This window comes from Numenius arquata, chromosome 19 (assembly GCF_964106895.1).
Source record: "Numenius arquata chromosome 19, bNumArq3.hap1.1, whole genome shotgun sequence".
Lineage (NCBI taxonomy): Eukaryota > Metazoa > Chordata > Aves > Charadriiformes > Scolopacidae > Numenius > Numenius arquata.
In genome coordinates this window covers 8,747,499-8,775,034 of record NC_133594.1, presented here as the reverse complement: position 1 = coordinate 8,775,034, position 27,536 = coordinate 8,747,499, and the positions used below count along the sequence as shown (strand labels likewise).

Below are 27,536 nucleotides of genomic sequence, written 5' to 3'. Positions count from 1 at the left end.
TGATTGCTTACCCTGATGGAAGGAGCAATCCCCAGGTAGATAGGTGTTGTCCCCTGAACCCAGCAACGGAGGAGAAATTCCTTGGCAAGAGCATTTTCCAAGGACAAGCTCAGCTGAAAGCCCACAAAGCACCCAAATAGCCCACAGCCATGGCTAATGGGTACAACTCACAACTGAAATGTGTGTCTAACAGCCAAATAAACCCTCAAGTGAGCAAAGCATTGGCCTGACAAGAGTTCAACTTGTTCTCAGCTCTTACACCAGCACAGGCTACCAGGGATCAGCACAAAGGCTGACGGGGCAGCCCCGGGTTCCACACACTGCTGCCAGCGGAGGTGGGCTCACACTTCCAGGTTCTGGTTATCCACACAAGAACTGATGGGATCCTGCACAAAAAGGTGACTCCCACTTTTCATCATGGGCACCAGACAGGCAGCTCCCGCAGCGCATCGCTGCGGAGCGGAGGCGGGAGCAGGGCCATCACATCACCAGGGCATTTTGGAAAGTCTCCCTGGGTTTCAGGCAGAAGGTGCTTGGCTTCCTGGGAAAGGGACTTGCCCAAACTTCATCCTCTCTCTATTCCTACGCCCGTCGATCAGGCTGTGCTAGGACTTGGTTTCTAATGTATGTTTTAAAAAAGCACGTCAAAAGAAACAGTTAATCCCTCTGAAAATGAGATACATTCACGTGTCTTCTGACTTCCTCCCAGTGCTGCTGTAGCCACAGGGATACTGCTCACTACAGCCTGCAAGCAGAGAAAAGGTGTTTAGCCTGCACCATAGGCTATTTCTTTTCTCTTTTCCCTCTCTCACTGCAAAAAAAAAAAAAAAAAAAAACACAAACCAAAAAAAAAAGGCCTTTGCTGTCTCACAACAGCATCCTCTCAGGCACAGCTTGAAGCCGGCTGCCACTTCCCAACCCCGGCGCGAGAGCCTGTCCTGACATTTGTAAACTTCTGTTTTGAACAACGGCTCAGCACAAAACTTAACTTGTCTAACCTAGGCTCCAGGCTTGGCCCCTGTTCAAACCTCCCCAGCATCCCCCCAGCCCTACAGAGAGACCCACACAGCCTCCCAACTAATTGAATTTTAATGAGAGGAAGTCGTTTTTCCACTGGAAGAATGTTGTGCTAGAGAGAAATATTTTGAAACTCCTCTAACCTTTCCTGCCAGGCTTTTTCAGCAGCAGAACACGAGCAGGGAAGTCCCCATCTGGGCGCTCGACTGATGACTATGGCAGAGCCGCTTCGCTTGTGACCCCAGCTAGACCTGGAGCTTAAATAATTACAACTTTCAAAATAAAACAAAGAGTGTTTGGGGTTTTTATTTGATTACAGTCCTGACAAGGAAAATATAAACTCCCACAACTTAGAGCTCCTACTGATCCATGTTGAAACACAGCCTGAGCCCTCCCCAACGCTGCCATCCATCCCACTCCCAACCAACTGGGTTATTTTAATTTCCAGCAAAAGCGACAAACACGTAAGAGCCAGGCAACTCCACGGGTGCAGAAAACACTGGGGAGCATCTTATTAGCTGAGGTTTGCAGATGTGATACCAGGCTCTTTCAGTGGATCTACTACCTCCCCGGGTCCAGCAGCTTCCCAGAAAACCTCACCACTTTATATACCAGCTCCGCTTAAAATACAGCGTCCAGCGCGCCTGCTGAAAGTCTTGGCAGAAGGTCCAACGGTTACGAAAGACACTCCAGTGCCCATTAAAGCCAGCTTTTACTTTCCATTTTAATTGTTAAACTTCCCAGGGAATGTCTATTAATTTAATGCAATTTAGAGATTCAGTTCTAACTCTGTAACCGAGATTTTGGCAGCAACTCTCAGTCCATGCATTCTTGCTCCGTTTACAGCAGACCAGCTCCCAGATGTTGGTAATGTTAAACAGACTGGAACTTTCCTTCCGAGTGACAGCGAAATGCAGACAAGAGCTGGCTTTGCTACGGCTTATCCACTGACAGGAGATGTATCTCGTGGGCCTCCCCAACCCAGCGAAGGGATGGAGAACCCCACGAGATACATCTCTTCCTCCACGTAAATGCAACAAAAGTAAGGAGATAGAGATCAATAGGTCTTAGTTTACACTCCATTGCACTGGCGCTGATTTCAGGGAAGCAATTCTTGCTTGCAAGAAAGATCAAGGACAAGATTCTCGTACACACAAAAGCCTCAGAAGTGCAGCAGACCACAGAGGTTGAGATTGCTAGAGAAATGCATATATTAAACTAGCTGCTGAACTATGGAAGAACTTCTACCATATGTACCTTGTCTATAAATAATCCTCTATCTCTTTGCTTAAATGAGAGGAGCTCATGGGAACATTCCACCCATCACGATTTTGGTTTGCTTTTCAAAAGCAGACGCTGTGTGGGAGGTGACAGGGTTGCCAAACAAGCTGTTGAGGAGAGTCCCCTTATGTCATGGTGCAAGAAACCAAGAATCAATGGCCAATGCATGGGAAAAGAGCAAACTCCTGTAGCCTCAGAGTGAACCTGTGACTTCCAAGGGGGGTGCTTTCCTCAGCCTTCATTTACTGCCCCTGCAACTTTATCTAAATCATTACACAAGGGTGAATGAAAGCCCTGTGAGCCCTTCCCATGCTAAATAAGCCAAGAGCACAAGAGCTACAGACCTACAAAGTCCCAGTGCAAGGGCTGGTCTAGAACCCCATCAAGGGCCCGAAGCCAGAGAACCAGAGGACCTTACTCCAACAGGTCATCCCCTGCTTTTGTCATTATTACAGAAAGTAAAAAAACATTTAAGAAAATAATTAAATTACATAAGACAACATTCTATTATGCAAAAATCCAACACAAGTTTCAAACGTGAGCTGTAAATACCTCGTCAAGCAGAACCCAGCTCATCACCTCTGTGGAACACCTCCAGAGCTGTTCATAGTCATGACTTACCTCAAAGACTTCCTCATCCAATATCCTCGTTCCAAATACAATGATGCCATTGACGTCAATGATGGGATGGTCACTTCGGTCCAAGAACTTGGTTATCTTCTTTTTACAGTCCAAAATCAAGGTGACATTTTTCTTCTGCACGCTGATAGCTACTCTGTGCCACCTAGAAGAACACAGTCCACAAACGTGTTAAACAGAGCCTTGGGCTTTCAAGAACAAGCTAATGAATATGTAACAATGAAGCTTTCATAAACCAATGTTCTGCAGACCTTCATGCTGGCCATCATCTGCAAACACACGAAAGGGCAGACCCTAAAGATGTCATTTGAAATGGAAAGGCTGTATTGACAGATGATGCCATTCACTTCTCATCCCTCCAAAACAGGTAGGAGAGTTCTAGTTCTGGCTTCAACAAGAGACAGGTGAAAAAACCCCACCAATAACTCCCTGGCAAATCCCCCTTTTCCACCCTCCTTATGTCCTGTGAAGGACTCAGTGGGGATTTTGCAAGACAAACTGATTTCTTAAGGCCGTTTGCAGCACAAGTCAACGGTGTTCCCATCCCCATAAGCGTCAGACAATTTGCACTGACTGGTACATGATTTACACTTTTTTCTATATGCAATATTCATTCACCAAAGGGCAAAATTCAAGAATGGGACACTAGACAATAGTCAAAGTTGTGTATATACGTTTACATATACATGCCTCCCATTTTACACAACGTTCAACATGCTGGTATTGACATAAACAATGTACTGGTTTTTTTCCTTTGTGCACAAAATTTCACTTACTTGCCATCTGCTAGGTTAATGCCTCTAAAGAGAGGATAGTCTTCTGGGCCTGGCTTTCCTGTATGGTCTTCATACAGGAATACAGGAGATCTACCCATCTCCACACCAATTTGCTGGATCCCTTGCTCATTGTAAATTGAGATCAAGAAGGACTGACCTCCTTTCTTCGCTTTTACAGTGGTTAGAATGGAGAAGTCCTCTGGGAATGGGGAAGCTGGAGTGGAAAAGCAAAGAGGTTAGTCAGGTTTCCTTGAAAATTAATCCCTACAGAAACAGTCCTCTTGTCTAACGACCCACAAGGAGACCATTGGTTTATCCCTCTAGATGTACACACATCAATCCTAAAAATTTATGTTGGGCAGCATCTTAGTGGCCAGGTGAAGGTCTGGCTTTCCCCCAAAGCCTGTTGTGATACGGGGTTGGGATGGGCTGGAACCCAAAGGGGGCTGCACCAGCAAAGCCAGTGCAGAGCAGTGTCCCCCAAGGGCTACCTGCTCTAATGGCACATCAAAAACTCAAGCACAGGACTAAGCATCTCTGAGGACCATTCACTTATGATCAGAAAGACTTTTTCCAGCCCTTACTGAAATCTGTCAAAAGGCAGCCCATATTTGAACTTGCAAGTAAAGGATGGTGAGGAGTCTACTGTTTTAGGAAGAGACCATAGTGCTGGGGAAATAGAAGTTTATGAAAAAGCTGTTGGTTTAAATCTGTATTATTTGCACTTAACCCTTCCCTAGAGTTTTTTTTAAGAGACAAGGTAAAAAAAAAAAAAAAACAAAAAAAAAAAAAAACAAAAAAACCCCCTCTCTTTCATGTATCATGAGGTCCCCAAATTAACTGAAGATGTCACAGTGACATAGGAAATAAAGCATCCTGTACCAGTTAAGTCACACAAAAAACTGAAGGGTTTTATTTAAGGGAGTTGGGAAGTTGCATCAGGTTTTGGCTATTCCAGACAACACAGACTGCACTAACCCTGAAAGCCAAAGCCACAAACCCAAAAAAAAAATCTGAAAACAGAAATAAAACTGGCAATCAGTAGGAGATGCTGATTTGTCTGCATGTTAAAAAGCATCTAACAAGTTTCCTAGCTTTTTTTCCACCCAGGGAAGCAACGCTGTCTGATCTTACTTGATTCCTGTCTATTTTTGCAAGGTTTGGAGAATTAAATCCATCAAACTATGGAGCAGGTACAGTTAGTCCAGAGGCAACGCTCTGCCCTGGGGAAGGGTCAATTCCCTGCAATGCCAGACAAATGAATTTCACGTTTCAAGTTAATATTGGCATCAAGTCACACCCTGTGCAGGATACAACTCCTCCCTTTGGGTTTTCTCAGACTGGAAAAAAGATTAGCCCAATCTTTCCCATTCAGACTGGAAAGATGAGCCCAAACTGAAGAGCCTGGGTGCACATCCCAAACAGGACACCTTGCAAACACCAGAAGCGTTAAGTAAAGCAGCTTTCTTGATCAAATTATTATTGGAGGTGGGACCTATTGAAGCAGTGGGTACCTGCAGGGCATTAACCTCCTCAGGTGCTGTGCTTCAGCAGCATGAGACTTGCAGGGCATCTTTCCTTTAAGGTCCAGGCTTTCAAAAACAAGGATTGCATTGTTCCGCTGGGTATCTGCTTGGGAAATCTTAAACCCCGGCGGGGCAGGGTAAAGTGGGGCAGCCCCGCCGTGGGCAATGCCGTGGGTGTGCTGGGACCATCTACTTGTGTGGCAGCCGGCAGAAACAACACAATGGGTCGTTTTTAAACTGCGGATCCGTAGCCATACGAAACCACACACACACAAAAAAATAACGTCAAGCTCAACGCCCATAAGCTTCAAACAGATTTCCTTCACCCCTTTAGGGTTTTCTTAGATGGTATCCTAGGGCTGCATAAGGGATTTTGACCCAGGGAACATAGGAGTGGGGGAATTCTTCCGACCACAGCAAAGCTCTCAAGTTCAAATGCAAAGACGACATGAGCTCACTCCTCTCCTCTTCTGCCTGGGAGTTGCTTTAACTTTTATTAACAAACCCGTGTTTAAACTGCTTCTAAGCTGCCTAACACGGGGCTACACCGCTGGGCAGCGGAGGAGGAAGAGGCACAGGCTGGGCTGCATCAGAAACCAGCACTGCCACCACCAGCTTCTCCAAACAGGGGACACCGAGGGGGACATCCGAGGATACCTACAGAGACACATTGTGCTCGCACCAAGTTAATACCCCTCACTTTAGTTAAACAGCATTTGGAAAGAAGCGTAAAGCAGCATTCTGAACAGAGGACTCGCAGTCAGTAATTAAATGCCATGATTATAGCCCGATTTCCCCCTAGGACACAGACCCAGATATTTGGCAAAGGCAGGCATTCGATTATTGTGCCTCCCATAGGATGCACTGAGCTTTATCTCCCTCCTGCTGTATACAAATCCTCCTGTAGCACTGAATCAAGACCATACGCCTTCCTGGTTCCAATTACAGGCTACAGTTTTGGGCCTTTTATGTAAAATAGTTCATGTCCAAAATTTCATTATGAATCCACAATACAGTACCTTTCAACTTGGACAAGCTGCCAACTCATTAAAAAGCTGCTTTTAATTTTTTTTTCATTATTATTAAAATGTCTCCATGGTGATGCGAGTTTCTCAACCCAAATAACCATAATGGATGAATTACAGCTGACATTACTCTGTTGCTGCTCTGCTGTCCTGGCAAAATAACAATGCCTTCACTGTCATAGCTAGAAATGACCCAGGCTATTGAATGATGTATGAAAACGCATCCACACAGACAGCAATACTAATAAATACATCATAATAAATATACAAAGCACACAGAAACTGACCCAAATCCCCTTAAAGACAATGGAGACATCCCCCTCAACAACAGGTTTGGGATTAAGCCCTTGTATTTGGATTCACTCCTTTTCAAATGAGCCCAGGATGAGAGATGTTGCACATCCATTTCTGCGCTTAACGGCACCGCACTGATGCTGAATTTGGTATCACCACACGGCAAAGTCCTTTGAAATTCACTACATGCAACCTCCTGCAAGGCAGCAAAGGGTTAAGACTCCAATTCTTCAGATGGAGTCATGGGAAGAGCTGAGGAGGTCCAGGGTGCGCACGGGTCCCTCCACCCCACGCCAGTGTCATTAACTTCCCTTGATTGCCTTCTGTGGTGTGCCCCAACACACAAACCAGTACAGTCAAGCTGAGTTTCTTCTCTCCCCAGTACCACAACCAGGGATTAAAGGCTCTTGTGCAATCTCATGGTCTTCAAAGCGCTGGGACCTCTTCCTAACCCAGATCCTGCAGGTGTATCCAAACACAGCCTAAAATAAAGGGCCTTGCTGCTGATCCGGGAAGGACACAAAAGCTTTAGCTGCCTAATAGCAAAAAAAATCGGCAAAAACAATGAGCCGATCCAGTTCCCGGCACAAACACAAAGCAGATCTATTGTGTAGGATGGTGTCATTTCCAGAGCCACTTTTCAAAGGAAAACAGCTCTTCAACGGTGTCACCAACTTCTGGCCTTTTTCTTCATCTGAGAAAAGTCTCAGTTTTGCTATAGCTTGGTTTCCTCAGAGATGACTGTTCAAGCTATAATAGAGATTTTTGAGCTCTTAAATATATATGCAGACACCCACAAGCAGTGCAGAGAATACAGAGTTTGCTAGAAGAATGCAAATGACATTTTGCTGGCTGCCACTGAAAACTTTGCCTTTCTTGCCTCTGCTGGAAGAGCACCGTCTTGCTGGGAAACAGAACTTATTTAGGGAACAAGGACAAAGAGCATCTCAGCAGATTTTCTCACTCTTGTGGGCTTGAGAAAACAGACACGCTTTTTTATATTTACATATATATCTTGCTTTGCTGGCTGTGGAAGCAGAATGCAAAGCCCATAAAATTACCATCTTAGAAAAGGACCGACTTCTAATTAGCACAAAATATTATGTGTGGTGTACATTTGCCTAGGGTGCTCTGTAGCAGAGAGGGAAAGTTATGCTATAACCCACCCGCCTGTTAACGTGAAATCACTAAAACTACATTTCCCCTGGTACATTGCACTGCAATTACTTTGTTATCTTTATCTCCTCTCTCATTCATTTGGTGGTGTGAGCCGAAGTCACATCTAGTTATGGAGATTTACGGAGAAAACATCTGTTGATCTGATGGAAATCACTGGGTGTTCTTCACTTTGCTCTTCCCTTCCTATTTCCTTAGCAAGCAGCAGAGTAGACTCAATTTTGGAAGTCTCTGGAGAGGGACAGAGCTGCTTCACGCACCCCATGGTCATCCAGATGATGAAAAGATTGAAAAGTTGCTTGATGACACCAAGAAAACAGCATCCAGATCTTCTCACCCAAGAACTCAAAGACGACGTAGAAGTAGTAACATGGGACAAACTCAAGAAAATCTCCTACAATGCTCCGTTCTCTCTCATGACCACAATTCAGTTGTGCATGCTGTGTTAACTTGTGTCATAAGTGGTGTCATCCAGGGCTTTGGCAAAATTGAGCAGCTACTTTGCTAAGGGTTGACCACACGATGGAGGGCTACCAGCCCCACAGCCCAGGCCCAGCTGCTCCCATCTTCATGTCAGGCTCTCAGTTAATATGCAAGACGCAGGCTATGCTCCTGCTCACCATGGATTAAATATAATTTACCTGCTTATTGTCACAGCAGGATAATAATGAAGTCTGAAAATAACCTTAGTGATAACACGTGCAATGAAGGAAATACAGGACTGGAGGATGCAAGCACATTGGCAGTCCAGCCTCAGAGTCTTCATTGACAAGCTGGGTCTGATAGATACAGGATGTTAATTAAAAAGCATTGGTAGCGGCATGCCACATTACCTCTGATTTAGCTAATGCATTTTGTATCACTAATTCTCTCACAGACACCAAAGGAGGATGTGTGTGTGTCTGCTTTGCTTAAGTCATCTCCAGCTTCACAGACAAGTTACACACAGCGTCTTTCTGCCTCATTGCTAAACCTTCCTCAGCAAAGGCACTTTTCTCACCAAACCTAGAAAATCCTGCCATGACTATTCCCAGCATCCCTGCACTCCTCCACAGAAAACGGGGACACAGCAGTGCTCCTAGATGGCTTTGGAAAGAAGACTTCTGATGGTGTGTACGTGTTCCAGACTGAAGCTCTTAGGTAGTCAATAGTTTGGGTCCATAACATGTCCAATCTTTTTACAAGCACATTTTACTCTACAGTAGCAATTGTCTCTTGGCCTGAAAAATTAAAAAACTCCAGTACATCCTCAGTGACAAATAAAATGGTCAGTAGCCCACACGTTCTTCAAGAGCTTTGTGAACTCCTGCATCCCAGTGGCTTTCTCTAATGAACCTCCGATTTCTTCAAACAACTCTTCTTGGGACATCTGTTCTTGTGGGGCAGTCTATTATTTTTATATGGTGATTATTTGTGTTCTGAGAGACACCACAGCCACAGAATAAGACCCTACTGTGCTTGGCACTCCACAAACGCAGAACAAAACATGGTCTGCGTTCCTTTCCATCTTCCAAGCCTCTCTCCCCAGCTGGATGTCACTGTGTGATAATGAGACAGCAGAAACTTTCTAATATAGGAGGGAACAGATGTAGGCATTGGCCACATCTTCTGCAGTGAAACCCGCCACCATGTGCAAGAGCAATGATGAAAGAACAGCTTACTGCAATGTTATTTGATGGTTGAAAGTTTGCAGCCCCCTGAAACAGCAGAATCGCTCCCTGCCAAGGGAGCGCACAAGCACACTTCGAAAATGAAGGAATTACGCAGTGCCCTCCCTATATGTGCCTGCAGAATCCGAGAAAAGGATCAGATATTTCCATATGACAAATAAAAAGCTACAGACTCACCAGGATACAGCTGCTTTGTCGGTGCACTAAGTTGAGCATCTTTTGTTACTCTATAAGCAACATCTGCTTCTTTCGAAGATCTTCTGCTTGTGCAAAATCCTGTTGTTTTTGTTATACCATCAGGTAAATTATGAAAATCTAATACCTTCAAGAGGTCTGCAGGTTCAGCTGTAAAAAGAAATGGAGAAAACAAGAATTAGCAGGCAATAAGACTGGCACTTGCTCAGATCTAAGTCATTATTAACCTGCCTCACACAAATCATTCATCACAATTTTAAAAGCAGATGAAATGTGTTTTCAATACATCTGCAAGTACAATGTTAATACCAGCTTCAAAGCCAGGATGCCGTACTGCTGGTCAGAGACACTAATTCACTGCAGGGAGGAAGAGCTGATCAGCCGTCTGCGCTTGGGCAGAAGGGAGAATATACTGTCTTATTAGATATAGTAGTTATATTTTCTGGATGTCTTCACCCAATCTCCATCATTCAAGCACATCCTGAAGATTAAGCACGAGACAGGAAATTCATGATCTGAGAGAAAGGCTTTAAATCAAGAAGTTGCCATCATGCCGGCGCAAACATTTCCATTCTTTTTTCTTAAATTGGTTGATCCAAAAAGTTGTTTTGAAGCAAATACCTGAGCAAGCTTCCCCAAAGGATTATACACACCCCCCCCCATGCAAAACAACCACAAGTAAATTCACACGAGCAGGGATAACGGGTAAACCCACAGCCATGCCTCAGGGTATAGACAAGTTACAGCAGAGCAGCACCCCAGCACGGTGCTGTGGTGCTCGTGGGATGTTCCTGCTGGGAGGGTTCCTGCACAGCATCTAACCCTGCCCCGGGGTGAAGGTGGGTGGCACGGGGCAGGGATGCAGCAGCCAAGTGTCCCCCCTGTAACTCAGCCCAAGCCCAGGCAAATCCCATCAAGTAATTCCCCCTTCTCTGCCAGGTATTCCCACCACCGTGACACACCAGTATTTCTGCACAACCACCAGGGCACACGAGCACGCAGCTGGACGGCCAGCAAAACACGTACGCTTCACAGAAGAGAAAAAATCTGCAGGGGCATTTTGACTAATGACATGAAGAAAAAGGCTCCTCTCCTCAAGAGCCCTCCTGGAGCACACCCCATTAAGCTCGTATCCAGACTGAGACTCTTGCTGCTGCAGACATTAAACTAATTAATGAAAAGAGCTTGTCTGACACCCAGTGCTCCCCACGCCAGGAAAACCAGGGCTGCTTCACCTCCAGATGTTCAGGTCTCTATAACATTGATTAAATAATGCAAGTGATACGTCTTATTAACTTCCTCATCTGGTCTTGCTCATGTCAGGAATGATGGTGTCTCCAGAAGTGGAATAACCAGATCCGACTTTAAACACTTAAAGAAAAGAAATTATTTGGAATTTTGACTTGATGCTTGGAGCAAAGTGCTGTCAAGAAAGATGAACCACCCAACTCAGCAAACCCCTAGCAGTGCCCAAAGCAAATGTCTGCAGAAGAGCTTCACTTAGCCTTGCCTGGACAATATATCACAGCAGTATCCTTTTGCCACTTGATCCATTATTTTCTCCAGAGAACAATATTATTCAGACCCTCAAGGACAGCCACACATCAGATAGTCTGATGTTTGCAATGATACCCAAGACAACCCCTCTGGGCTGGCAGCCTCAGCTTCTATCAGGATCTCAGGGCATCTCGCCACGCTCCATGGCCAAGGGTGCAAATCTTAATACCAGCTCCCAGAACAACCACAAACAGCCCAGCAGCATTCAGGAAGGCGCATGGCATCACTGCTACTGCAAAAACAGAACAGATCTCCCAAAGGGCAGGAAAATAATACAGGAAAACATCTTGCAAGGAAAAAAAAAAACACCACACGTAAAAATTGGCCTCATGTTGGGATCACGCATATTAGTAGAAAGGCCAGAGAGGAAAAAGGAGAGGATTTTCAAGGGATGTTCCATATTGGAACAGGTCCAGAGATGGCCACAAAGATGCTCTGAGGGCTGGAGCCCCTCTGCTGTGAGAACAGGCTGGGAGAGTTGGGGGGGTTCAGCCTGGAAAAGAGAAGGCTCCAGGGAGACCTTAGAGCCCCTACCAGTCCCTAAAGGGGCTCCAGGAGAGATGGGGAGGGACTCTTGATCAGGGAGGGGAGCCGTAGGACAATAGGGAACAGTTTTAAACTGAAAGAGGGGAGGATTTAGATTAGATACTAGAAAGAAATTCTTTGCTGTGAGGGTGGTGAGAGCCTGGCCCAGGTTGCCCAGAGAAGCTGTGGCCCCATCCCTGGAGGGGTTCAAGGCCAGGTTGGACGGGGCTTTGAGCAACCTGGTCTGGTGGGAGGTGTCCCTGCCCAGGGCAGGGGGGTGGAACTAGATGGCCTTTAAAAGGTCCCTTTCAACCCAAACCATTCTGTGAGTCTATATGCAACTGGCCGCATCCCTGGGGAAAGGGCTGCAGCGTGTATATCAGCGCTGAATGCAATAAACACCCCAGCAATGGAAAAAAATATCGTGAACAGATCATGTACAATATAAAAAGTTTTGGTTACCAAGAAGATCAGCCTAATATTTGCATGGAAAATGCATGTACATTGTTAGGTAGTTTTTAAAAGTTTCCACAATCCTGACAAGTTGGGCCCTCAATGAGAGATTGCAAACATATGGCAAATCCAAACCAACACTGCAGATAATAAACCAGCTGAGAGAGTCTGGCCCAAGCTGCATACAACTGTAATGTTTCCTCATCTCTCTTACTCTTGTTAGACAGTATATGGATGACACACATTTGTCTAAGCTGTCCTTGACGCTTGGATCTTCCCACTGCCTTTAACTGTATTTTATTTCACACAGAAGTATCTGCACACACACACACACAGAGCCCAAGCTGCATTTAAGCAACTAAAAATCACAATAAAACTCCAGCTCTGCTTCCAGTTCCCTCCCTGCGCTCCAAGAGATTCGAATCAGCCAGCTCCTAAGCTGCCTCCAACATTTATTTAGGGAGGAGAGGGGAAAAAGGCAAAGCAAGGGGGAGGGGATGCGAATTCCAGACTCCTGACATCAGCCCGGTCCCCACGCTGGCGGCGGGGGGATTTGAGCCTCGCTCCCTGCGCTGCACATCAGCGGCCACAGAAACACCGGCAGAAGAATCCATCATTTTGAAAGGCCAGTTGCCATCGTGACATAAAACTGTGTGGACATCGGCTCCTACAGCAGGGGAGCCCCAGCACACGCTAGAGCCAGTAGTGGTCACCTCATAGGAAAGAAGTGTACGGCACTGGACAGGTCAGATGCTGCTCATTGTCATGATCTTATGGCTAAAATTGTGCAGCATTATCGAGAGGAAGGAAGCGCGACATGAAAACAGAAGATTTAGCCAGCTCTATACATTAACAGAAGGACACCACTTGTGAGCCACATGGCAACTGCTTGCCAAAAGCTCCTGCAGTGGTTATAGCAAGGCAATGGGCATTCAGCAGAGCTGGATGCTCTGAGGGCTGGAGCCCCTCTCCTGTGAGGACAGGCTGAGAGAGAGTTGGGGGGGTTCAGCCTGGAGAAGAGAAGGCTCCAGGGAGACCTTAGAGCCCCTTCCAGTCCCCTCCAGGAAAGATGGGAAGGGACTCTTGATCAGGGAGTGGAGCGATAGAACGAGGGGGAACAGTTTTAAACTGAAAGAGGGAACATTGAGATTAGACATTAGGAAGAAATTCTTTGCTGTGAGGGTGGTGAGACACTGGAACAGGTTGCCCAGAGAAGCTGTGGCTACCCCATACCTGGAGGTATCCAAGGCCAGGACGGACAGGGCTTTGAGCAACCTGGTCTGGTGGGAGGTGTCCCTGCCCAGGGTATGGGGGTGGAACTGGATGATCTTTAAGGTCCCTTCCAACCCAAATCATTCTACGATTCTATGACCTCCTCCAGGAGCACCCAGCCATGAGCAGGCAGCAGACTCAGCACTCCAAACCCTGCTCAAAGCCCCGTGAGCAACTCCCCCGCTCCGTACCATCAGAGCCCTGTGCAGCACTTCTCATTTGTAAAGGATGATTCCAGCATTTGCCTGCCTCCCCACGCTGCTGTGAGCCTCCAAACACAACACACAATCCATCTTCATTTGGAATGAAGATCCTCTATATCTCCATAACTATGATGGATTAGGTCAAAGCAAAGTATTAAAGTAGAATAACTGTCTGGGTATTGCACAAACCAACTGCAAACCATGCCGGTAACCAGCAGGAGAGGAAATACCCTCTGTTCACAGATGTACAGGAGGGTCTCACCTCTGCTTGCTCCTGAAAATCAAAAGGGAGCTGAGGAGCCAGCTGAAGCCCTCCAGACCACTCATGCTGCACTTCATCACTAAGAGCATGGCGTTGAAGAGGACTTAACCAGCATGAAAGTCTCCAGCTCTTTCCAGAAAGATGCACTTCACACAGGAGCAGCTCTTATTCCTGCCCAGCTAATCAGTTTATTTATTCCCCTTTGATTTTTCAGCCAAATCTAAACTCAGCAATCTCCTGTTAGGAGCTATGACGGCATCGGGCACAGAAGGACAGAGGCTGGACTGACCAAAACCAGGCTCTACAGGGTATTTCTTATGAGCCTGCCCTGGACTTGGCCTTCATCTGAGAACTGAATTAGCTGTTGCTTTATGAAAGCTTTTTTTTTTTTTAACTTGCTATTTTATGAATAACAGTATTACACACAGGATCGTTTTTTCACCTGAGATGCACAGGGCTCCCCAAAGAGACCAGCAGCTGGAAGGGGGTGCCAATATACCTGGTACACAAAGAGGCAAACCCCAAATCATCAAAATTAGACCAAAAATCAGACCAGAGGCTGCCCCCAAAGCCTGAATCCAGCAGCGTGTAAAGCCCTTGAATGAGACCAAAAAGGAGCATTACTCCCCTTGTTTTAACAGAGCAGAGATGAATGACTCGCTGGTAAACCAACAGTGGGAAAAGGAGGAATTAAATCCCTAATTCCTCTGTGTCTGACCAAGGCTTTAACTACAAGACCAATCCTTTGCGTTAATCTGATTTCTAATGATTTAATTACCTGTTAAAACCTGGGATAGAGGCAGTCAGTATTAAGTTTATAACCCTACCCCCCACTCAGCAGCAGCCAACAGCCCTTTTTTCTTCCTTCCACATGAATATTAAAGCAGATCAGGCAGCACTCAGTGAAATAAGCTCCTTGGCTTCGGGCTGGGGACAGGCTCCAGCCAAACCAGGGACAGTGTGGCCATGCCCTGGCACCCCCGACCGCAGCCAAACTGCCTGCTCAGGCTCAGCTCTGGGATAGAGGAGCAGAAATGTCCCCACGGAACTCAAAAGGAAACCAGAGCATCATTAACATCCAAAAGGTGAATATTAGAGCACCCCTGACCACAGGCAAACCCCATTCCCAACGCGACTGGGTTGTTCATCCTCACCTTTCCTTTCCCTGACTGTTCTTTAAATTAATTTTTAAGCAGGAAAGACGTCTTAAAGCCCCACCGATCCTTCAGGACATGTGCAATAATAAACAAGAATGGTTCTTTTTAAATACCATTACACTTGCTAGTCACAGAGTAAAAAAGGGGACAGTGAGCCCTTGCTCAGAGACAGCAGTGAAGGTCAGTTAAAGACTTTCCATACACCATATCTACCTAACAACCAAAGGTGAAGCAGTTTGGTTTCTCCAAGCTTGATATCGAGTCTAGACCCTCCTAATTTTGTCTTCCCCAGCCAAGACATTTTGTTTTACTTGCACCAGGGGAAGCTATTTCTGCCCTCGCTTCACTCCTGCAAGGGCTAACGGGTGTCCCCAGCTGTTCCCCAGCTTAGTGGTCTCAAAAGCAGGATGGATCAGCAGGAAAATAAGATAATAATTCCCTCTCCAAAAGAAAAACCAAACAAAAAACCACCCAAGAACCTAATCGAAATGGTCTTACAGAAATTCAGTGCAAGATGGACCTGCAGCTTCTGCAGACCACGCTGAAAATCCCACCATATGCAGCATTAGCCAGAAGTCATTAATCTAAGCCATATTTATGCCTGTAATAATCATTTTTAACACCTGAAGCAAAGCTCTTGAATGAGCCCCAAAGCACTTTAACGGGCGTCAAGATACATAAGTCGCTTGTATGTTACTTGTGGGTCCCCGTGTTTCCAGTGTCTGAAAAATTACCAAATTACAAATAACAAACCTCGAAACAATTCTCCCCCCCGTCATTTTTCAAGGTCTTTAATTAAATCCTTATCCCCAAGGAAATCCACAATATTTAAACTTGTCACCGAGCTGAAGGCTGAAGCTGTTGTAGCCTTGCAGTGCCGGTGACAGACATTCTCCGTGGCCTCCCTGCTTTACGCGGTGGCATTTGGGGGTGGCTGCTCCCCCCGACCACCCCCTACTGGGCTAAACTGGGCAGCCCCAAAATGCACTGGTTGAAAGGCAAAACCAGACATTCAAGAAGAGCACAGTCTGGATTCCAGTAAATCATACAGTTTAAATATATTTATTTTCTCAACTACAGACAGTTGGTTTTAGGAATGTTATTAAAGACAAATTATGCACAAAAAATTAATATATCTCTTCCAAAATTTTATAAATCTCTTGCCTCCCAGGTTTTTGGAGTGATCTTCAAGCTTTTCCAGCTGTCATTTAGGAAGACTGGGCGGTTGGGTTTGGGTTTTTTTGTTTTGCTAAAAACATCTGCAGCTTATTCTGTGTTACCTGACAACATCGAGCATGTCTTCAGCATCTTCACTGAACGTGTTCCTAGAACTCAGTCACAAAAATCCCCTTTCTCCAACTTTTTTGCCTTACAATACCCTTCAAAGTGGAAAAAAAAATTCCTCATCAGCATCCCAAGACACACATTTATTGTGCAGAGCCGACCCGTTGCTGCATTAATGCAATAACTGAGGCATTTGGGTGTCTGGAGAAGGGGTCACCATCCTGTAACAGCGGAGAACCAATTCTTCTATATTCGGTTTCGTAACAGCTAAAAGGGCATCCAGAGACCTTCAGGACTTCATGACACAGCACTTAGTCATACTATATACTTTATGTGCAATTATTGCCAAAGATCTGAGGTCATAAGGTGAAGAATGAATAAGCACTTATGGTCCCAGCTCATTCCAGGTGGCCTCTGCAACTTTCTCATCATTTAACACATAACCCACCAGGGCTGGGTGTTTGTATCCAAGTGTCACATCCCCAGTGAAATGGTTTTACTGGGAAGCAAAGCCTCTCTATACGTATAAGCCATATAAACCAAACTTGCCACCTTATCCCACACCCAGGTAGTGACAGTAAATTAGGTGAATAAGGATTATTTCAAGAGTAGCATCTCCTTGAAAAGTATCTCAGGTTCCACAGAGAGGTGGAAAGGACAGTTTTAACAGAAAAAGCAAAAAGAGGCGCTATAATTAACCTGCCCACAATTAATTAAACTGGCTTAAATTGCCCCATTTCTCTTGCACACAGAGTGCCAACAGCATCCAGGGCTGGTGAGAGCTGGCTCCTGCAGCCGACCGGGCTGTCTCACCCCACAGTTTGTGCCAGGGAACTAGGCAGATCTAAACCTCCCATCTTTAATGAAATGAGGTCCACTTATGCCACCAAAGAACCTGCTCCTTTGCACCCCCATCTCTCATTTTTGTCATCTTCAAGCCAGAAAAACCACGAGCATCTGTGTTGTGAGAAGGTTACAAGAGGTACAATTTTGTAAGGCACTTTCAGGTACTTGGATGACAAATATGAAGTTATTAACATGTTTTCCCCAATTAATAATATCAGTGTATCCCACACAAACACCAAGCAGAGCATCAACCTGTCTCACTGCTTTCTAACAGGAAAGGAGGATTCTGCAGAACTGCCTGAACGCACAGGAATAACCCATTCCTGGGAAGAGACAGAGGAGAGGCTATTGCATATTTTTAAGGGAAAAAGGTGATTCCCAACAGAAGCCCAAAAAGCCTGCGAGCTGTGAGAGATCAGACCAGGGTGCACTCACACAGCGGCACCGCAGTAACCAAGTGAAGACACATCAAACACAGACTCTTTTCCCTTCTATTTTCACCAGCTTTTGCTTCTTTAAATACTTTTCCAAGACAGTTTACTCTTAGCGCTAAATAAACACTCAGTTATTGCCTTTGGAGGACCAAACTCCGACCAGCAGCAAGGCAGAGCCAAGCATGCAAGGGAAAGGATGCTCTTTCACTGGGATTGGGCTTTCCTCACTCCCCAGAGGTTGACATGGATGTCTTGGATTATTCTGGGAATTAAACACCAAGGAGTGAATGCTCTTGTGCTGAGATCCACAAGAGACAGCCAAACACAGATAAGAACTGGAAGCTGCTTCGCTTAGAGATGTATTTCCATGGAGCCTGGAGGCTCCAGGTCATGCCCATGGGATTTCAGCAATTCCTTCTCCTTATCTAAACACTTTTTACCACCGTTGGACTCCGAGCTGCAGTCCTTGGATAACTGACTAAAACAAGGTGGCAGAGGCTAAGACAAAATAGAGACAAAAATAAGAATATAAGGCTCCAGTTGCCATTGCTCAAGCGTCCTTCGGATGGACTTAATACAGCCCCTTGAATTCTTCAGCATCCCAGCAGCCCAATGAAGCATAATGATACATCTGGACAAAGAGGAAAGAGGCATTTTAAGGAGGATAATCAAGGAACCTGAGCTTCAGGACTGAAAATGTAAAAGTTTGTTCCCTGGAAAGGGGCATAATACACCAAAAAAAAAAAAAAAAGGCAGCTGTAAAAGGGGTCAGATACTCATCTGGTGCACATCAGCTTCGTTCATATGGCTGCAACAGAGCTGTGTCAATTCACATCGCTCTAGATAGCTGAATATTTCCCCAATGACTCATGTCATCCCCTTACGGAGTTTTTTAAAGGCCCAAATAGTCCCAACTGTGAACAAAGGAAACCATTATGCAGAGTCAGATTCGAAAGATCGTATGCATAATCCCAAAAGGGAAAGAAAGAAACCCAGAACTGATACTGGAGCAGCTCTGCAAGACTACGTTAAATTCAAAGAATCAAATAATCTTTGTTCCTTTCAGCGTAAATCTTTTTTTTTTTTTTTTTTTAAATAATCAATCATTGGGGTTTTTAACAAAGCGGTGGTGTTAGCAGCTAACAGCAAGCAAAGAGCAGGCTTTTCCTCCACAGAATATAATTAAACCACGCAAAAGAAATCCCTGCTGCAAATGCCATGCAAAACTTAAAGCCACAATGCACAGAAAAGGAGCAAACGTTGAGGGCCTTGGGGGAAATCCCAGCCCCATTCAAGAGCAGCAAACATCCTGTTCATTTTGAATAACTGAGGATTTTGGATTCTCCCCCGGTAAGGGAAAGGAAAACCCAGCAGGAGAGGGCTGGGTCCAGGAGCACAGGGATGCTCCATGGAGGAAAAAGGGTACTAAAGGGTCAGAGAGGAGGACGGGCTTTCTTCTGACATGGAAGCAGCTCTGGCCGGGGTGATTCCTGCCCTGTGCCAGCGTGGGAGCCAGGGCACATCTGTCCGCAGGCCAGTGAGCGGCCAAGTGACACATCCATCACCAGGAAATTAGGGACCGCCTGAGCTGTGTGCCAAGAGCACATGGAGGAGGAGAGAACCCAAAAGAGGGGCTTCTGCCCCTTTCAAGGAGCTTCTGGACCCAATTACCACAAATCCTAGGGAAAAAAAAAAAATGCCAAACAAAATCCAGAGCCCGGGGCAAGGGAAGTGGCAGGGTGCCCAGAAGGGCAGGTCTGAGGGTGCAAAGCCACCGCGTTGTGTCCCTTCCCCTGCTCGTGGGCAGCCTCCCCCATCATTGCGGGGGTCGATCTCTTCTCCCAGGTCCTATCGCCTGTGACAAGAGGAATGGGAGGTTCAGACTGGACATCAGGAAAAATTTTTACACAGAAAGGGTTATTAAACATTGGGATGGGCTGCCCAGGGAAGTGGTTGAGGCACCATCCCTGGAGGGATTTAAAAGACAGGTTGACATAGTGCTTAGTGACATGGTTTAGTGATGGGTTGTTGTGGTGGTTTTGGTTTTGTTGTTCTTTTTTTTTTTTTAATCGGAGTTAGGTTGATGGTTGGACTAGATGAACTTAAAGGTCCCTTCAACCTAGACAATTCTATGATTCCATCCCTGCAGGGGTCTGTGGGATTCGCACTGGGTTTCACACTGGTTGTTCCCAGGAAGGGGGCCCAGAGCACGACTTCTTCTCCTTCCCCCCCCCTCTCCACTGAAGCAAACCATCACATCGGCTCAGGAGAAAAGCACGAAGCCTTTTAAGGCAGAGCCCAAGCCAAGCCTTGCCAAACCCCCAGCCCACGTCAGCACGACTGTTCAGTGTCCGAGGAGTTTTTACGGGCCCGTCCTGACAGCGGGGTCAAAAGAATGAGGTGAATCACCAGCTTCGCAGTCGCCGTCGTTGCCTCTGCTCGCACACCCGGGCTGCGGCAGAGATGCCTCACATACCACCCTGCCCACGGCCCCGCTCCCATCCCCGCCAGCCGGGATCCAGGAGGAGCTTCCCAATCCCCCACCAGTTGGATCAAGTATTTCTGGGTCGCTGTGACATTTTGGGAAGTTTTCCAGCAGAAGTTTGATTACTAGCCGGAGTCTTGCCCTTTAAAGAAAAACTAAGGGTGAACGGAGTCTAAAACTTTTAGAGTTCTTAAAACTGCAAACTCACACACTCAGCAGATCTGCAAAAGGAAGCGGTGACGGAGCATGACTATCTTCTGAATGATTAACTGAGATGTCTTAAAGAGAGCACAGTTTTAGGAACAGTTTCTGAAAGCCAGCTATAAAGGGATGCAAGGGAAGCGCAAATGAACAGGCAAGCACCCTCCTCTCCTTCCCTCCCGCCTCAAGTCTCTGGTTCCATTACTAAAAACCCCACTTTAAAATCCTTGCAAGGCCCCTGGATTGCCTCAGCCCTAAGGGGGAACATGGAGATGTACCAGCAAAAGATAGAAATCACATCCAAGGGATCTGCCATTCTTCCCGAGCAAAACCTTGGCACACCCTTTTGGAAAGCACCTCTGCAGGTTTAACATTGAGGTTTTCCAGGTTGAGGTGGGGTGAAAACCACCCCAAAATGTGAGAATTGCCCCCTCTCTGCCTGTAGACCTCATACTTTTCCGCAGGAGGTGATGAGGAACCAACTAGTATCTCCACAGACCTCTGACCACATGGCCCAGCTTGGTGACAGGAAGGTCCTGATGTCCCCAGGCAGCACCTCTTTCCCACTGAGGTGTCCCAACACAAGGCAGGGACACAGCTCGAGCCCAGGACCATGCGTGCATAGAGTGTTTTAGGGACTGTGGATACGTCAGCATCACTTGGGGACCTCCAAGTCACACTCTACTGTGACCACGTTGCACAGTCAAGGCAACCCACCCCAGCTACAAGCTTCATTCAGGCTAATGATGGTTTAAGCAAAACATTATTTACAGCTTCTCTAAGTGATCATTATTTTCTGGCTGAGGCTTACAGGACATCCACTGCCCTCCCCAGTGTCACTGCGCTGCCAGGGGACTCGCACCGAAGCCACCACGGCGGCTCCTCGCAGCTCTCAAGCGGGTGCACTCGGAGGGGGGAAAGGAAAAGTTCAACCTTTTGTCTTTGCTGTAAGGAGTGCCATGTGTTTCCAGACAATTTGGCACTTGGACAGCATTTGCATTTTCAAAGTACTTTGTAATGATCAACCACTTAATGCTCTTTGCAAGATTTAATTAGGGCCTGATCTCGCAGCACATTAAAGTCAACGGAAGTTTAGCAACCAGTTTTAATGGGGTGCGGAATAGTTACTCCGGCAAGGAAGAAAGAAGCTGGCATGCTCATTACCCAGACAGAGGGAAATAATCCATGAAGACCTGACATAACAGCCTCTTTGTCAGAGCAAGTGTGAGCATCCTCCCTCAGCCGCCGCTGCAGCGCGCTTGCCAGGGCCACCATCTGCTCCAGCTGGCTGCTCCGAGCCGCTGCACCGCACCACCAAGGGCACCTTCCTTCCTCCTTTCGGTATCCAAAGCTACTCGGCACCGAATCAAGAACAAGAAGGGCATCGCCCTTCGATGAAACCAGGGAGACACGGGTCAGGGTAGTGGCCTCCCCAACACGACATCTCTCTCAAAACCTCCCAAACAAAAACCTTCCAGAAAGAAATAAAATTCAAACAGCTAAACAGTGGTTTTCCTGCAAAAGCAATAAAACGACCCAGAGGGCCGCAAAGTATGCGGGTAACCATCTCATTGCACCCCAGGGATGTCACTGAGCACTCGCAGACATGGGACAGGAATTGCATCGGGCTGGCTGGAGCCATCATACGTGGACAGACACACAGCCATGTCCTACACCCAGGAAGCCCCAGCCCATCTATATGGGATGCTTACAAGCACCCAGCAGCCTACATGGAGGTCAGGGCAGTTTGGGAACCGAACAAGCCACGATCAGGGCTTTTCCCCCTCCTCCTTCCCCCAAATTAGTGGCTGGAGGCACAGCTGAACACAACAGGACACATATAAGCAGCCAACATCCCTATAGGATGCCCAGTGCCACATCTCCTCTTGAGGCTTCAGGGCTAGGGGGAAAAAAAAAAAAAAAAAAACAGCTGATTGGACCACTTCCTACATGGAAGTCTGTGCCAAGGGAAATGGGGGCACCCTCACCCTTACAGGTAAAGGATTCCATTCCATCTCAGCATCTTCCCGCACTACTCATGGACAACAGGAGATGCTGAAGTACCAGCATTAGAGCAGGCTGCCCAGCAACCATGGCTGGAGCCATGGATGCAAGGACACAAGGGACAAGAGGCACAGGGGGACAGAGAGCATCTTCTATCTGCCAGAGCGATAGAGTCAGGAAAGAGCAGCCAAAACGGGCAAGCTTTGGGGAAGCATTAGCCATTCCGGAATAACACCCTCTCCGCAGCCTTCCTATAGCCATGCCCAGCCTTTTAATTTCTGTTGTGGTGCTGCAAGTGGATTGCCCAACCATAAGCTTAATTAAACACATTAACACAAGCACCTGCATAATTACAATCATTTCCACCATGGTAAACATCGCAGCTACAGCCAGGCTGGCAATCAGCATCGCATGGTTGGCGCATCACATCAGCCACTTAAAAGGGAACAAAACCACAGTGGAGTTTACTGCGGGGCACAACCCTACACCCGTACTGGTAGCCCAGCTGGGATGCTTCCAGGATGCAGGCATTTAGGAGCTAAAGACTCATTTTCATGCACTGCGGGGTTTTTAGTTCTCCATGAAGTTAATGGGACCAAACATAAGTAATTTTTATTTTTTTTAAATATTTTATTGGATGATTTTTAAACAGCCCGACACTGAATTATTTCCAGCACCACTGTATACTTGACTATTTTGACACAGAGAAGGAGAAATGTAAACCCAATTCTTTCTTAGATATTTAAATCTATGAACTCTTAGCATTTACTTTATATCTGATTTTCCTCATCAAAAATGTAGCCAGAAGGCAAATTTCAAATTAATATCTGCTTGACTTCATGAAAAGCGTTCCCAAGGCTTGTTTCCCAAAATTTTCTCAGGAGCATTAGTTCCTTTATGAGTTTATATGGTCCACGTCTGCACAACACAGGTGCTGCTCTCGATGCAAGAACAGCAGGAGGAAGACACAGGCCTGAATTAACCACCCGCAGCCACGAGTTTCATCAGTTCTCAGCAAACACCACAAACAAATCCAAGAGCTGTGATGCCCTCAAGGGAAGCCTACAAGCAGGGAGAGGGAAGTTCACCACTTCAGCTACTGGTTCCTAACAATTTTTTCAGTTCTAAGCCATATTTATTCAGCAGATCTTATTCCTATTAGGTGTTTAAATAGATTTCTTTATTAACATCACTAGGGAATGAACATTGTTTTACTTTAGGCCAATTGAAGGTTTTTTTATGGACCAGCTAGAATAATATATAATCTGCTGATGTCCAAACATGCAGAAGAAGGGGCTCATCCAAATACAACACTCCAGCTCCCATTCCTTTCTGCTTCCCAGTCTCATTATAAATAAAATACGAGTACATGATGTATTTCCCTACTGCCCAAATTCAGAAATGGCACATCATGAGGTTTTGCATTAAAAGCCCAGGATTTCTCCCCTCCCAGGCCCCTGGTCAGGGCAGCACCAAACGGTACAAGGGGGTTTATTACCATTAACTGAGCACATCAAGTGGCATTAGGGGACTATCAAGAAACTCCTGTTCAGCCTCGACCGACCTTTGTGATCTCTGACCCTTGGTCATTAGGGGAGAAAGCCAATCCATTAACTCCCTTCATCCACTCAGAGCAGTATCTCCATTACAAATAGCTATCAGGAGCCAAATAGGAGCTAATTACCCAACACCAGCCCCCTCCTCCCTGCACCACCCTACCTGTGATTGGAGACAAACCCTCCCGGAGGCAAACACCTCTCACTACTGTTTCAGGAGCTGATGGATATTTGCTCATCATGTACCAATATTCCTACAAGATCATGGATTAATCTGCTCAAAGCCCACGGCTGCCACTATGGTGTTTTGTGGCAGTGACAAGAACTGATTTTAGAAAATCTGGGTCACAGCTGCATGATCATTTCCCCCTCCCTTCAGCTATTTTCTATTAACCTGGTTACAACATGGTTTGTACATTGACTGTTCTTGGAAATATCTACTGCTCTTAATAGCTGAGATGTCATTTCAGGTCTTCCGTTATACTTGAAGGAGAATTCAAACCCAAAGATAGCATCTAAGCTGAAATATGCTACTGTAAAAGCTAACAAGAAATATCCAAGATACCCATCCAAAAAGCTTTTCCCAGGACTCAAACTAACAACTGGCCCAGACAAATATTTACATAATTATTCACATGGGTTTGTTTTAAAGAAAGAGCCTTTTATTATTATTACTTTGGCATCGACCATCTAATTAGGGGCCAATGACAGTTATAAAAATCCCTGTGAGTTCTCCCAGCAGCAACGACAAGGAGATAGTTAACTGAATGATGGGCAGCACCAGAGCTGTCGCTGCCCCCCTGGGAAAATCAGGAGAGGGGACCATCAGGAAAAGGACTATATCCCAGCAGAGGTGAGGGGATGGAGGAGGGATGGCTTCTGCCTCTGGCTGACTGCATGATGGGGAAATGGAAAATGAATAGGCAAAGGTAAGAGGTCTCATGGTAAAGATGCCCACTCGTGGTGGTATGATGCTGGACTACTCACTTTTATGTCTCTGCTTTACACATTAGCTTTTGGGACTAGACTTTTCCCAAATGCACGCAGACAACTCAGCAAAGCGGACCTCAATTCTGAAGTCCTACTGTAGCGTACAAACATAACATAGAAGTAATCCACTTCGCATAGAAAAATAGAGATAAACACATGCCAAGGTACTCGCGGTGGTCTTTAAGACTAAAAATGTGCACAATCCAGTTTTAAGGTGAGGTTTCAATATACCGATTAAGTGGAAGGTAAGAAAAACTGCTCCTGGCTTGCAGTAAGAAACAACTGAGATTTGTTCGGAGTCACTTCTGTGCACACTTCCAGATCACACCGCTGGGGATCCCTGGGGCTCCCTGCACATGCAGGCTCCTCTCATCAATCCCACTATTAAAATTGCCTTTTCCCAAACTGGTGACAACACCTCCAGCTCCTCAGGTGCCTCCAGGGACCTTGCGTCAACAGGGGACGCAGCAGAGGCAGGAGAGCTGGGGACAGCAGAGCACAAGCTGCAAGAGCAACGGATCTGCTGGTCTGCAGCCCAGGTCCTACCAGGGCACTCTTCCTGCTGGGCAGCTTTCCAGCTGTGCTTTGTGAAATAGCTGTGAAGGTCCCCAAACCAGGTCCTGAAGGACTTCTACATGGCTCCTTTTCCCTAATTTTTCTCAAATTCACCATCTGAGCAAACAGTCAAGTTCAGCACTGAAATCCTTTCAGGTTCCTGAGCCTCCGGAAAGGACCTTCCCTTACTGACATGTTCTGACAAGTCCCTGCAAGTCCAGCCTTCAATCCCTATCGCTGCTTCAGCTGCTGGTTCCTAAATCCCTTCCAACTTTGCCAAAACATCGAAGAAAAGAGATGAGAAGACACGATATTCCCATCACAGCTTTGCTCCCAGCGTGCAGGGAGGGACCAGTGACCACGCGCTTGCTCCTGGGCACGACCCTCGTTTTGCACGTGCAGCTCAGAGGTTTGGTTGCCGTCTCACCCCCCCAGACGCTGCCACATCATGCCACCGGCTGATATCTAGCAATGGATGGCTGAAGTACATAATCACTTGCCGGGTATCTTTCTCCTTCTCTTTTCTCACAGTTTTTATTGTGCTCCTGAGGCCTTTTGAGCCGGGATGGAAGTTACTGCAAGCAAGACAATCCATCAGAGCATGGCTGAAGAAAGAATAGAAATGAAGCTATCTGGGGCCATGAAGTTAAGCTAGAACAGTAAGAATAATGTCTCACCCGCTCCTAGTGGTCTTTCCACCCCCAGGACAGATGCAAAGAGAGGAGAAAGCTAGAAAATGTTGCCTTTGGAATCTGCTACCTTCACAATAAGGAGGTGGCACTGAGATCTAGGGCTTCATCACTGGTTGGTTGGTCAAACACGGGTCTCTGTGCAAGATGTTCCTGGAGAGCCCGACGGAAAGGTGACCCTCTGTATTTGCATTCACAGGGAGAACTTGAATTGCTGTGAACCCATTTAACTCAAGCAAGAGAGCAATTAGTGCTCCCTCCTAGTAAGATGGTAGATAATAAATATCGGGTAAAACCTTCCCACAAACCAGTCCCAAAGCATCAATAAAAAAAATATGAAAATATGTTTTCCTCCACTGATTCCTTTCCAGCTAACAAATGGAAGCAACTGAAGATTTCCTTACGCAATATTCAGCTAGCATGGTGACCAGTGTGGCATTTCTTTCTGTAGCCAAGAAAAGGGCTTTGTATTTCAGTAGCTCTATCTCCAGGACATCCTTTCTCAGGCTGTAAGCAAAAAAAAAAAAAACAACCCGACCAAAACCAATCTGGCTTTGCCTCAGCATCTGGGAGAGGCAAATTCCAGTCTCAAGCTTATTTTCAGTTGCCTGGAACTGGTTCATGGCACGACCTCTTAATCATAGTTGGAGGTTTATAGAGCTCAATCACAACTTTGATCAGTCAGCCCTGTAATATTTGCAGACTGCTGTAATGATGCTTTCCATACCCCTGCTATGTATATACTCCGAGAGCTTTCAGGAAATGATACTTCTGGCTTCTTAACTGCAAGCAAGTAACTTAAGTGACACGGGAAGAGGAGCCTGGCAGAGGGATGAGGCGCTGGCAGCGCCGCGGGGTGAGCACCACCGTGGGAGAAGACAGCCAGAGCCTGGCAGCAGCAGGATGCTGAGCCCATCAAACCACCGTGGCCTGCTCCTGACAGACAGCTGGGCAAATGCTCATTCCCAGGCAGGGAGAAATAAATAAATAAATAAATACATAAAGCTCCAAACAAACAGGGCGACATAAAGGGCGGCACGTGCAGGCTCTTGGCAAAGGGAACCAGTGGGATTAATGGCCTTCTTTCACACTTCTGCGGAGGAACTCAGCCCACCCTTTGCACATGCAGCAGCAGTTCCCACCACGCTTTATTTTCTCTGCCTTTTCAGTCATGGTCAGTGGGCAGGAGAGGGAAGCCCAGCAAGATATTGTCCCCCCTTCAACACAAGTTTTCTCCTCCCCGGTTGCCAGTGACCTTGCTCTTCAGATCATAGTTCCTGTAGTGCATAAACCCAAGAGTGTGGATTTGGGGGAATTAGGAGAATAAATAATAAAGAAGGAAGACACATAGGGACTCCTGGTGTAAAGAGTGATGATTCACCCAGATCTGAGCTATTTCAGAGCTCTACCAAGGGTCAGATACAACAGAAAATATGAAACAAAGTCTTGGTGCTGCTTGAGGAA

General features: G+C 46.3%; 1 protein-coding gene across 2 annotated transcripts in view; it reads right to left on the bottom strand.

Moving 5' to 3' along the window:
- COL5A1 (collagen type V alpha 1 chain) overlaps positions 1-27,536 on the bottom strand; it is a 154,446-nt gene that overhangs the window by 107,911 nt on the left and 18,999 nt on the right. For both annotated transcript variants that reach the window (XM_074161155.1, XM_074161156.1), the window contains exons 2-4: positions 9,582-9,749; positions 3,714-3,927; positions 2,920-3,082 (exon numbers count right to left, since the gene is read on the bottom strand). In XM_074161155.1, the coding sequence (XP_074017256.1) occupies positions 2,920-3,082; positions 3,714-3,927; positions 9,582-9,749 (545 nt within the window). The remainder of the gene's footprint in view (positions 1-2,919; positions 3,083-3,713; positions 3,928-9,581; positions 9,750-27,536) is intronic.